Below are 12,933 nucleotides of genomic sequence, written 5' to 3' on the forward strand. Positions count from 1 at the left end.
CCAGGTCGGCCAATGAGGACCCAGGTTGTTGGGGGCAATATGCTGACTCTCTAAATCTCTCAGAGACACCTATAATACACTATGAAGTAGTATATAAGTCTTAAGTGATATTGCTAGTGCCAGGGTAGATTTGATTTAAATCAATTCGATTTAAATCACGATTTAAATCATGATTTTAATTACTAGTAAATAAAAAGCTTGATTTAAATCAATTTGATTTAAATCATAATTTTTAAAGAGCAACTGTCATCTCTGTCCCGCAGCGGCTCCTCCGCTGACACACTGTTGACTCACCGACAATCCCATTCACATTAATGGGATGGCTGGTGGTGCAGCAGTGACACAACAAGGTGAGGCACAGGTGAGTGGATGCCCACTAACAGTGGATGCCATGATGGATCTGAAATGACAGGTGCTCTTTAAATGTAAGGACTCATTCTTGTTGGTAGTTAGAAACTTTAATGTTATTTGCAAACAAAATGAAGGTTTCCTATTTAGCTTGCAGAGCTTGGATTCATTGAATGACTTTACCAAAAATGTAAAAATTGCAGAATATACCACCTCATGCTACTAAGCTCCATTTCATGCTGAATAAACTAAATTATTGATGTATCTTAAATAGAAAACTATATTTAGATAGATTTCTTTTACTCCAAAAGCATTTTATTAAAATAAATTTGATAAAAATAAAAAATCCAATTTAAATAAAAAAGAATACAATTTAAATTTAAAAAAATCTGATCATTGATTTTTATTCACTCTGGCTAGTACTAATGATATGGATATGGGAATATATAAATATACCTGCTTTAGGCTTTGATTCCTCATATTTGATTCCTCATGAGAGAGCCATATGTCTGAATATGATTCAGGTTTGTCTTCCAGGTGTCTAAACTAGCGAAACTCACAGAAAATATAAACGGGGTGGGGGGGAATAATTTTGAACATTTGTAAGTTTTCAGCTGTGCTTTAAATATTTTGTAGCAGCTTCTGCATCTATTATACTAACAGAAACACCTACTTATTTAATGAGATTTAGATTAAAGGAAGGGGTTACATCCAACAGCAAAGTATGTTAAATGGAGGCAGAAATAACAGTGCATTGTGACTTTTATTCTTCTGCTTATGTATTTAACCTGCCAGAATCTGATGTCAGTTTGCAAGAAACAAATGCCTATGATGTGAATGCAAACTTCGGACAGATGAACCTTTACAGTGATGATTCAGGTAGGACTTTTCCCCCTTGTACTCTGGTAAGCATGAAATGAAATTAGAAGCATATGCTCAGTCAACATTTTCTTGCGATAGAAGATTCGTATACGTGGCCAAAAAGTACCAGCATCGGGGGACTGCTGGGTTCTTTAAATTATGTTACTGCTTCCTCTGCCTACAAAATAAAATAGTTACATAAAGTGTAAGATGTCTGAATCATGTCTTTATGTAGCTCCCAGACTGTTTCTGTCAAACGCTGCATGCTTCAATTCTCCCATAATCCAAATGGGTAGCCCTATTTGGTTTTTGCAGCCTGTGCCTCAGTGGCTAAGATGCTGAGCTTGTCTATCAGAAAGGTTGGCAGTCCTCTGGTATGAATCTCTAATGCCATGTAATGGAGTGAGCTCCCATTACTTGTCCCAGCTTCTGCCAACCTGGCAGGTCGAAAGCATGTAAAAATGCAAGTAGAAAAATAGGAACCACTTTTGGTGGGAAGGTAACAGTGTTCTGTGCACCTTCGGTGTTTAGTCATGCCGGCCACATGACCACGGAGACGTCTTTGGACAGCGCTGACTCTTCAGCTTTGAAACGGAGATCAGCACCGCCCCCTAGAGTCGGGAATGACTAGCACGCGTGTGCAAGGGGAATCTTTACCTTTTTAACTTTTCTTTTCTCACTGACCACTTTGCCTTGCTGAGTTTAGGTGCAGGCTTGTTTGATAATCAATTCACAATGTTCCCCACAAAGACACACAATCACATACCAGATGCACATGCACCCTTCCGATCATGTTCCATGTGAACCTACTCACAGAAATTTAAGGTTAGATATAAAAAAGAAAAGTGGTCCAGCAAGTGGAAGAAATAAAAGTTCCTCCTGCTGGTTTCTTGTCGTCTCTGTCACTCTTTTGATTGAGGTACAATTAGCCCTCAACTTACAACAGTTCGTTTAGTAACCGTTCAAAGTTACAACCCACTGAAAAAAGTGACTTATGATCCTTTCTCAGGCTTACGACCTTTGCAGCATCCACATGATGATTTGATCAAAATTCAGATGCTTGGCAACTAGTTCATAGTAATGATAGTTGCAGTGTCCCGGGGTCATATGATCTGCTTCCCTGACCTCCTGACAAAGAGTCAATGGGGAAGCCAGATTCACTTAATAATTGGGCTAACTTAACAACTCCTGTGATTCACTTAACAACTGTGGCAAGAAAGGTTGTAAAATGGGGCAAACCTCACTTAACAAATGACTCACTTAACAACAGAATCTTTGGACTCCATTGTGGTCATAAGTTGAGGACTACCTGTACTCCTATATCTGGATCTACTGCAAATAGATATTCAGTATAGTACAGTCGGTTTCTATACTAGAAGCTATTTTTTAAAAAATGAGGGAAATTAATTCTGGAACAGACAGAATTAGTATGATAAATAATGTGAAATGATCTTGTGTGGCAACATGAGAAGCTGGCTTGATCCTAACAGAAATCATAGAATCTAAGTAAGATCATCATAGTTTTAGCATATATCAGTGCCTAGATCGTCCATACAATCATATGGATTACTCATATAGTACCTGTGCACAATGGCAGGTTCATTGGATATAGCAGTTAGGAAGATAGGCAAGAATGTCATAAGCTTCTTAAATGAGAACAAAACATCAAAAGAAACTTTGGAATATTAAATTGTAAGTATCCGTGTAAACTATCATGGACTTTTGAGGTAGATGAACCGTAAGCTTAAAAACAAAGGCATATTTGTTTCCAGCAAGGCACTTAGAAAACTCTCAACTAGGGCAGCGGTTCTCAACCTGTGGGTCCCCGGGGTCGCCTAAGACCATCAGAAAACACATATTTTCGAAAAAAATATGGAAAACAAAAAATAATTTTATGGTTGGGGGTCACCACAATATGAGGAACTGTATTAAAGGATAGAATGCAGCCTATAATAGACCTTCTCCCCTCTCACATAAATTATGCAGGCACTACATGTCATCCTGCAGTCTATTAATGATAAAGGGACGAACCAGTGTCAGTAACTCCTGCAGTATCTCCACCCCAAGAAAGGTATGAACTTTTGGGCAATCCCAAGGCTATCTCTTTTCAGAGAATGTGGCTCCAATATCTCAGCCTCAGCATTTGCCGACTTTTGTAGGAGAACATCTCTGTGTAAGGTTCCCTCCAGAAGAATGGTCTGCACCAATTCAGGTTCATTGATTCCACAGTCGGTGCTGATAATTTTCCATTTGACATATCTTTGTGAGAGAAGAGCAATAGCAATAGCACTATATACCACTTCATAGTGCTTTACAGCCCCCTCTAAGAAGTTTAAAGAGTCAGCATATTGCCCCCAACAATCTGGCTCCCCATTTTACCAACCTCGGAAGGATGGATGCCTGGATCAACCTTGAGCCTGGTGAGAATCAAACTGCTGGCAGTTGATGGAATTAGCCTGCATTACTGCATTCTAACCACTGTGGCACCATGGCTTTCTAGTAGCCAGAAAGGATATCAGGATGTTTGGGAAGAAAGGAACAAAAAGGACCACAATCACATTCCTAACATTGAGGCTGGGCCACAAATTGGACTATTTTTTCTAACAGAAGTGGTGGTTATATAACTGCAGAAAAGTTTTCTTGGATGATAATTTTCTATAGCTCCAACAAAGCAAACAGCTCTAGTTTGATGTCCATTAGGAAGTATTATGCAAGCTTCAGTAAGTTCTGTTAGCTTAGTTAGCTTTTAATGGAATTAGCTGTACAAAAAGGTATTACCATTCCTTATCCTATCTATAAATATATTTATGGTGATTTTCCTTATGATTGGCCTACAATGACAATTTTACCAGAAATAATATTTTTAAATATCAGATATTTTTCTGGTAATTTTTCTCTCATTCCAGCCCATTTCCTATATTCTGTCTATGTTTGAAATATGATAATATTTCACACATATGTTTTAAACCATCATAGGCTTTTACGTTTTTAAACCATCATTATAATAAGTTTTGAAGTAAACAGAATAACAGAGCTGGAAGGGAAACTGGAGGTCTTTAGTCCAACCCCTGTTCAACCAGGAAACCCTATACCATTTAAGACAAATAGTTGTTCATTCTCTTCTTCAAAACCTCCATTGTTGGAGCACGTAATAGGAGAAATCATAATAATGTCTTTTTTTTCATTATCAATGATTTGTACTTTTGTTTTCATCTGCAGATCCTATTGAAAGTGGACACCAAAGACCATCCTCTGAAAAAGAGCTGAGTCTGAGAGACTATCAGATGGAAGTGGCCAAACCAGCTTTGGAAGGGAAAAATATTATTATATGCCTTCCCACAGGCACTGGCAAGACCCGAGTTGCTGTTTACATTGCCAAAGACCACTTAGATAAAAAAAGACAAGCGAAAGAGTGTGGAAAGGTTATAGTTCTTGTCAACAAGGTAAACTATCCGGTGATAAATGGTAACAACAATTAGTGTGGCCCAGGGGTGGGTTTCTCGCCCCGTTCCAACCGGTTCGGTTGGAATGGGGCCGGCGGCATCCTCGTGCACGCGCGCGGTGCACGCATGCGTACTAGCGTCTGTGTGAGGCTCCAGCTGCTCCTGGAGGATCGCGCAGGTGCTGTATGCATCCTGCGCATGCGTGGAAGCGGAGAACTCGTCAAAACCGGGTAAGGAGCGCGGGCGGGCGGGTGGGCCCTTCGCCGTTCCCGGAAGTTACTTACTTCTGGGTTCGCCAACCAACCGGTTCGCAGGGACCGCCGCGAACTGGTTGAAACCCACCCCTGGTGTGGTCCATGGTGACATCAGGATGGAGTCAAACTCTGGTTAGCAGAATGAATGCTGAAGCCCCAAAATGTAGAAGCTTTACCATTAGACTTTCATCACCCATGAGAATAGAATAGACTAGAATAGAATTCTTTATTGGCCAAGGGTGGTTGGACACACAAGGAATTTGTCTTTGGTGCATATGCTCTCAGTGTACATAAGGAGAATAAAATTCATTCATCAAGAATAAAAAGACACAATACTTAGTGATAGTGAAAGCTACTAACAAGCTATCAAATCGTACTAGGAAACAAATAAAAACAATATAAATTGAAAGATACAAGCAACATAGTTATAGTCATAAGTGGGGAGAGATAGATACTAGGAAGGAAGAGAAGAAAAATAGTAATGCAGTTTTAGTAAATTATTGACAGTGTTGTGGGAATTAGTTGTTTAGCAGAGTGATGGCATTCGGGAAAAAGCTGTCATTATGTGTACTTGTTCTGATGTGCGGTGCCCTATAGCGTCATTTCGAGGGTAGAAGTTGAAACAATTTATGTCCAGGATGTGAGGGGTCTGTAAATATTTTCTCAGCCCTCTTTTTGACTCGTGCAGTGTATAGGTCCTCAATGGAAGGCAGGTTACTAGCAATTGTTTTTTCTGCAGTTCTAATTACCCGTTGAAGTCTGTGTCTGTCTTGTTTGGTTGCAGAGCCAAACCAGACAGTTATGGGGGTGCAGATGACAGACTCAATAATTCCTCTGGTCATGAGGTCCATTGCAATATATGACCTACCTGGACCTCGTTTATCTAATGAAATGTATTATGGCTGCCCACTCCAGAAGGCTCTGAGCAGAGTCTTACAGCATTTTACAAAAGTCAGAAATCATTTCTGTGATTCATTGAATTCTAAAACAATTGTAGGTTCTGAAAATGCCCAATTCTATACTGATCTGAAGAGCCTCCTCCATCCATCTTCTCTTTGTGTATTTTCCAGACTGAACTTCAGTGTGAACAGCTAAGCCACTCTCGTTTCTTTTTGTAATCCTGATGAGGTCTTAAGTGAAATCAAGCGCACAAGTCACGGGTGTCAAACTCAATCATGTCACATGATGCATCGCCATGTTGTTTTGCCTTTATGGAGCTAGGGTGGGCGTGGCCTGCATGTGACGCATCCAGCCTGTGGGCCGCCAGTTTGACATCCCTGGCATAAATGAAGGATGCAGATGTTCATGCTGGCCTTTCTTCAAAGGAATGAAGTAAATTCTGCCTTTGTTTGCTTAAGTATAACTAGAGCTCTTTGGTTCATCTGGAAAAAATGCAGGAGTTCTGGTTGCATGAACTTTTTTTTTCTACTTGTGTTGATGTCCTGTTACTAAGCTTAATTATTGGACATGTATTTATTTGCCAGATTTCTATCCCATCGCATTCTGAACAAATTATCGGCAGCACATGACAAAGTAAAACACAAGATACATAAGCAAAAGACCAATACCCACTAACAATAATTAAATGAGATCAGACTCCAGAAGAGTCCTGTCTTACTGTTCTCCTTGAAAATGAAAAACATCAGAGCTAAAATAACCCCCAAAAGGGAGGCCCAACCCAACCATTGGAACTGTTGACCTTCCCAAAATGGGAAACAACCAGCTTTGGAACCGTTGACCTTCCCAAAATGGGAAACAACCAGCTGCTTTTCAGGGCACTATCAGATTCTCCCATGGAGAAAGGCAGTGCTGCAAGTAACTTGAGCCTACAGGTCTTTTAAACTTTAAAAAAAATGGCACTTTGAATTGTGTTTGGAAGCTAATAAGGAGTCGGTGTAGGATCCTTCCCCATTGGGCATCATATGATCCCACCAACTCTTGCTGGTAAGCACTAGGCCGTTGCATTTGGCACCTGCTGAATATGTTGCACTAATCTAAGCAACATACTGATACAAGGGTGTGAGCCACTGGAGTAAAGTCCTCGGGTCCCAGGTAAGGCCACAACTGGTGTACCAAGCCAGAGCTGGGCAACAAAAGAACTGGATGTAAGCAACCTTCCTCATAGTGGCTTCTTTTGGATAATTGGATTTCAGGTCCACTCATCAAAGGCCATGCTTGCTGGAGAACTGAAAGGGGAAAATGTTGATCTAAGCCACAGGTATCAAACTTGATTGTGTCACATGACGTATCGAGACTTTTTTGCCTTTGCAGAGCTGGGGTGGGTGTGGCCTGTGCATGATGCATCCAGCCTGCAGGCCTCCAGTTTGACATCTTTGGTCTAAACCCAGAGTCATGAACATCTGTTTAATCTCTCCCTCTCTCTCTCTCCTTCCCTCCCCCCTCTCTCTCATATATCTATCTGGAAAACAGGTGCCATTGGTGGAACAGCATTTAGAGAATGAATTTGGTCCCTATATGAAGCATTCATACCGAACACTAGGACTGAGTGGGGCGTCTCAGCTGAAATTTTCATTCCCTGAACTAATTAGAGATTATGATGTGATTATTTGTACAGCTAAGATCCTGGAGAATGCATTGGAGAAAGTGTATGAAGATGGTGAAGAAAGGGTCCAGTTATCAGGCATGTATAGATATGCTGTGTAGATCTGAAACCAAATGTATTGCAGTAGGAGTAGGCAAACTGACATCATTCCATCCTCTTATTTGACCCTCCCCACAATAACTACCAACTCATGCCACCAACATTCATGTTCCATGATTTCTGCTTGGAGAACACCCCCAAAAGGTGCAAGGTGCATCTCTTAGCCTTAACTGGGTTTAATAATATCTTGAGCATATAGGTCTCCTCCCAGCAAATACATCTTTTTTAAAAATTGGTCCCATTTTCAATAGTACAACTAGACTAATAATGCTTGCAGCTCATGGCGACTGAAAATAATACCCAAAATATTATAGTCATAGATGAAAAGGAACCCATCCTGAATCCTTCAAAAGCACATTTGGTCCTGTCTGCCTCTTATTTGTGAAACCTAGACATTGGCCTAGAAAATGTTTATAGCCTAAATCAGGGATCCATATCAGTTTCCTTCAGAAAATTTCCCCTCCATTTGTGACTGTTTGTGCAGAGCAAATAGTTGAGAGAGGAAGAAAATACTTTGGGCAGCCTTAGCACGGACCTAAGAGACTAAAGTGCAATCCAGGCAGTGAAACTGGAAGAAGCCTATTCAGAATGAATATTTCAATTTTTAGTTGTACAAAAACTAAAAGCATTGATTTCTCAGAAACCTGCGAATCTGCAGCATGGTAAATGATTGAGAATGAATGATACAAAGTTTAATTGCAGCCACATCATCTAGGCTACAAATTCTGCAGTCTGCCATGGAAGTACAGATAGTCCTTGTTTAGCAACCAAAATTGGAACTGGAAACCCAGTCACTAAGTGAAATAGTCTAAATGAAACCATAACTGTGTTTATAATTTTACTTCAGCTCTTCTTTGCTTTACAGACCTGCAAAAGTTTTATTTATTTATTACATTTATATGCCATCCATCTTGCTCTCTTGCAACTCTTTAATTGTGAACATTGCTCGCAGAGTTACTCCATCGCTGTTGTAACTGCAAACTCTTGCTGAATGAGGACTATCTGTCAAACTTCTTAAAGCTTTACGTGAGAGGATTAATGATAGGTATTATATACTGGAGCACCAAAGAATTGAGGCCTTTTAACTCTGGTGCTGGAGAAGACTCCTGGGAGTCCCTTGGACTGCAAGGCAATCAAACCGGTCAGTCCTAGAGGAGATCAACCCTGACTGCTCTTTAGAAGCCATATCCTGAAGATGAATCTCAAATACTTTGGCCACCTAATGAGAAGAAAGGACTCACTGGAGAAGAGCCTAATGCTGGGAAGGACTGAGGGCAAAAGAAGAAGGGAACGACAGAGAACGAGGGGCTGGATGGAGTCACTGAAACAGTAGGCATGAGTTTAAATGGATTCCAGAGGATAGTAGAGGACAGGAAGGCCTGAAGGAATGTTGTCCGTGGGGTCGCGATGGATCGGACACGACTTCGCAACTAACAACAACTATATACTGAGGATTTGGCATGGTTTGGAAGACTCAGTTTCTCATTTTATGTATATATGGATAAATGCTATAGCAAAAGAACTTACCAGAAATTCCTTGCCTTTCCTAAAGCCATACTGCTCTGGGAAATAATAGTTGCAGATTCAGCTACTTTTTTTTATGTTTTTCCCTGAATATCATTTCTTGATGAGAACTCGCAACTTGCTCTTCTCTCCATCTTCCTTCAGCCAAAATAATTGCTAGTTAAACAAAAAAAAAATTGAGAAATCTTAACCTAACTTCCAGATGCCTTAGGTTTTTGCTGACTGAAATGTCTTTTCTGATGATATTGTCAAATACTTTTTATATCATAAGTAATTGTTCAAGTCAATAGCCCTTATTGGATAGAGGAAAAATGTCCCAGCCTGTCTGTTAGATTTCAGTAAAAATTCCCTCTCCACCCCACCCCACCCCACCCAAGGCACTATATACACATTTGGATGAATATAGAGTTCCCTTGTAAAGAAGATATTCTAGTTGCAGGACTTCTAAGCGTCTGGCCAAACACATTTATAGACACCTTTGCAGTTCTATGTACTTTATGTACTAAATGTGCGAAGGGTGTGTAAATAAGCAGAGTCTAGATAGATCATGGGTGTCAAACTCCCAGCGTTATGTTGCCATCATGCGACATATCACAACGTTTTCCCCCTTCGCAGGGGTGGGCATGGCCTCTGCGTGACACACCTGGCCCACGGGCCGCATGTTTGACACCCGTGGCATAGACTTTGAGATGTAATACTGACTTGCCCATGATCTCTCTGTGTTTAGTTCTGATATAGAAATAAAATCAAGCTATTCTCTGGCTGTATATTTAGATGTATATCTCACCTTTTGAATACACCATGAAAAATAACTCAAAAGCAAGCAAGAAACCGATGTTACGAATAGAAGAAAATGCCTGTAGCTCAGAGTTGAACTGTGGACTCCTTGGTGCTCCCTGAGCTTGGCTACTTGCTTGCAGATGTTTCATTATTACCTAATTAGATAACATCATCAGTGCTAATGAGTGTGGGGTTTGCTCCCTGTTTGTATACAGTAGTCTGGTCTGCTAGTATTGGTGGAAGTGTGGTTTTCTTCTTGGTAGTTCCTTAATTAGAATCTTGTTTTCTGCTTGATGGATTGTCTCCTGAGTAGTTCCTGCATTAGGGTTTAGGGCAGGGAAGTCAAACCCAAGGCCCGGGGGTCAGATCCGGCCCTTGGGGTGCTTAGATCTGGCCTGTGGGACTGCCCTGGAAACAGCTAAAGGCCGGCCGGCAGTGCCTCTGCCAGTAAAAATGGAGCTCAAGCTCAGTTTTCGCTGGCAGAGGGTTGCAGGAGGCCGTTGCGGTTGAAAAGGGAGCTTGGAAGCCCATTTTCGATGGCACAACACTCAGGCCAGAGGCACTCCCGACATGGGCGACTCACCCTGGCCCCGCCCATCCCAGTCCTCCAAGGTCAAAAACAACCCTGATGAAATTTGAGTTTGACACCCCTGGTTTAGGGTATTAGGCTATAACAATACCCAATTCAAGTAACTTCTAAGGAGACAAAGAAGCAGAAAACAATATCCTAATTAAGAAACTACCAAGAAGAGAAGACCACACTCCCCCATCAACACTGGCAGGTCAAGCTACTCTATTTAAACAGGAAGCAAACCACACGCCCCCTAGCACTGATGTTATTACCTAGTCGGGCAATAAAATGCCTGCAAGCAAACAACCACATTCAAAGAGCACCAAAGAGTCCACAAGAAACGGTCTGATCAAAAGCAAAGAATCATTTGTTTTACTACAGCACATATGAGCAGAAGGACTATAACCAATTTGCACAACGTGTCTTCTAGTGTTCTCCTTGATGATCATTGACGAATGCCATCATACCCAGAAAGGAGCTGTCTATAACAATATAATGCGTTACTACTTAAAAGAAAAAAGGGAAAATGAGAAGCGAAAGAAAGAAGGAAAACAACTGGTGGCTCAGCCTCAGATTCTGGGGCTCACAGCTTCACCCGGAGTGGGAGGTGCAAAAAATCATTCAAAAGCAGACGAACATATTCTAACAGTAAGTTATACATGATCATAGAACTGTGGCAAATATTTTACAAGAGCAAACTTTATCATTGCTGGTTATAAATAGTGAGATCTTGCATGGAGCAGAGAATTTACTTTCACGTAGGAAATCAGTCAACGCCTTTAAGGAGCCATTACCAAAGCTGCTAAAAGAGTTTGCTTGGGTTTGAGTGGTCCTACAAGGAATGTAGGGATATAATATAATATAGGGCAGCAATGGCAAACCTTTTTTGGCTCGCGTGCCATAAGTGGGGAGAGCGCAGGGGGGGTCGCGTGCAGGCATGCCGCACCCATAATGCAATGCATGACACACACCAGCGTGCATGCAGGCATGACAGGCGCTCCCCCCCATTTTTTGCATGCTTTTCTCATACTTCCCAGGCTCCAGAGGCTTTATAGGAGCCTGGGGAAGGCGAAAGCAGCCTTCCCTGCCCCTCCCCCCCGGGGGGGGCTTTCAGGAGGCTTCAGGAGCTTCCCTAAATCCTTCAGAGCGCAAAAAAATGGTCCTATGGGCAAACCGGAAGTTGGGGAACGGATTTCCGGTTTGCTCATAGGGCTGTTTTTAGTCCTCCGGAGCCTTCAGTGACCTTTAGAAGGTTTCTCTGAAGGCTCCGGAGGACAAAAAATGACCCTAAGAGCAAACCAGAAGTCACTTCTGGTTTGCTCATAGGGCCGTTTTTAGTCCTCCAGAGCCTTCAGGAACGTTCAACCTTAAAACTAAAAACAGCCCTACGAGCAAACCGGAAGTGACTTCCGGTTTGTCCGTTGGGTCGTTTTTCATCCTCCGGAGCCTTCAGGAAAGCCTCCAGAAGGCTCCGGAGGGCTTAAACCGGCCCTATGAGCAAACCGGAAGTCCGTTCCTGAACTTCCAGTTTGCCCGTAGGTCTGGTGTTTTGCGCTCTTCAGGGAAGCTCCTGAAGCTTCCAGAGGGCCTCTGAGGGGAGGAGGCTGTTTTCGCCCTCCCCAAGCTCCTATAAAGCCTCTGGAGTCTGGGGAGGGGAAATGGCTTTAAAAAAGGCTGGAATCAGTTGGCCAGCACGCGTATGCAACGCCTCGCGTGCCCTGACAAATGGCTCCATGTGCCATCCCTGATATAGGGATATAATAGTATATATTATAGGGATGTGGTAGCTCAGTGGCTAAGATGCTGAGCTTGTTGATCAGAAGGTCGGCAGTTCAGCGGTTCAAATCCCTAGCACTGCATTATGGGGTGAGCTTCCGTTACTTGTTTCAGCTTCTGACAACCTAGCAGTTCAAAAGCATGTAAAAATGCAAGTAGAAAAATAGGAACTGCCTTTGGTGGGAAGATAACAGCATTCTGTGCACCTTCGGTGCTTAGTCATGCTGACCACATGACCACGGAGACATCTTTGGAGAGCGCTGGCTGTTCGGCTTTGAAACAGAGATGAGCACCGCCCCCTAGAGTCGGGAATGACTAGCACGTATATGCAGGGAAACCTTTACATTTACTTTTTACAAGGAATAATATATGTAATTTTCTTTTATTTATTAGACTGGCATCCTAGTTTTCCTCCTGGACTTTAAGGATGTATGTATTGCAATTTTGGATTTGAGCCCAGCCATGGAAGTTTATAAATCATGATTCATAATTTGGTAGGACACATGAATCTAGACACTTTGGCTCATTTAAACTGTATAATCCAATTAAACCAGGGCTTAGCAAGACATAACCCTAGCTATCACTGTTCTAAATCAAGCAAAATGGATAGGGATTTTAGAAATAATTTTAAATACAGGTAGTCCTCGACTTACAATAGTTCGTTTAGCAACCATTCAAAGTTACAACAGCACTGAAAAAAAGTCACGACCATTT

General features: G+C 41.8%; 1 protein-coding gene across 1 annotated transcript in view; it reads left to right on the top strand.

The window, feature by feature from the left end:
• Window positions 1-12,933, top strand: part of IFIH1 (interferon induced with helicase C domain 1) — a 37,791-nt gene that overhangs the window by 12,046 nt on the left and 12,812 nt on the right. The window contains exons 4-7 of the mRNA XM_014054100.2: window positions 1,144-1,227; window positions 4,429-4,652; window positions 7,337-7,547; window positions 10,874-11,091. Coding sequence (XP_013909575.2) covers window positions 1,144-1,227; window positions 4,429-4,652; window positions 7,337-7,547; window positions 10,874-11,091 — 737 coding nt within the window. The remainder of the gene's footprint in view (window positions 1-1,143; window positions 1,228-4,428; window positions 4,653-7,336; window positions 7,548-10,873; window positions 11,092-12,933) is intronic.

This window comes from Thamnophis sirtalis, unplaced genomic scaffold (genome assembly GCF_051295495.1).
Source record: "Thamnophis sirtalis isolate CommonGarterSnake01/CBP01778 unplaced genomic scaffold, rThaSir2_p1.2 scaffold_1, whole genome shotgun sequence".
NCBI lineage: Eukaryota > Metazoa > Chordata > Lepidosauria > Squamata > Natricidae > Thamnophis > Thamnophis sirtalis.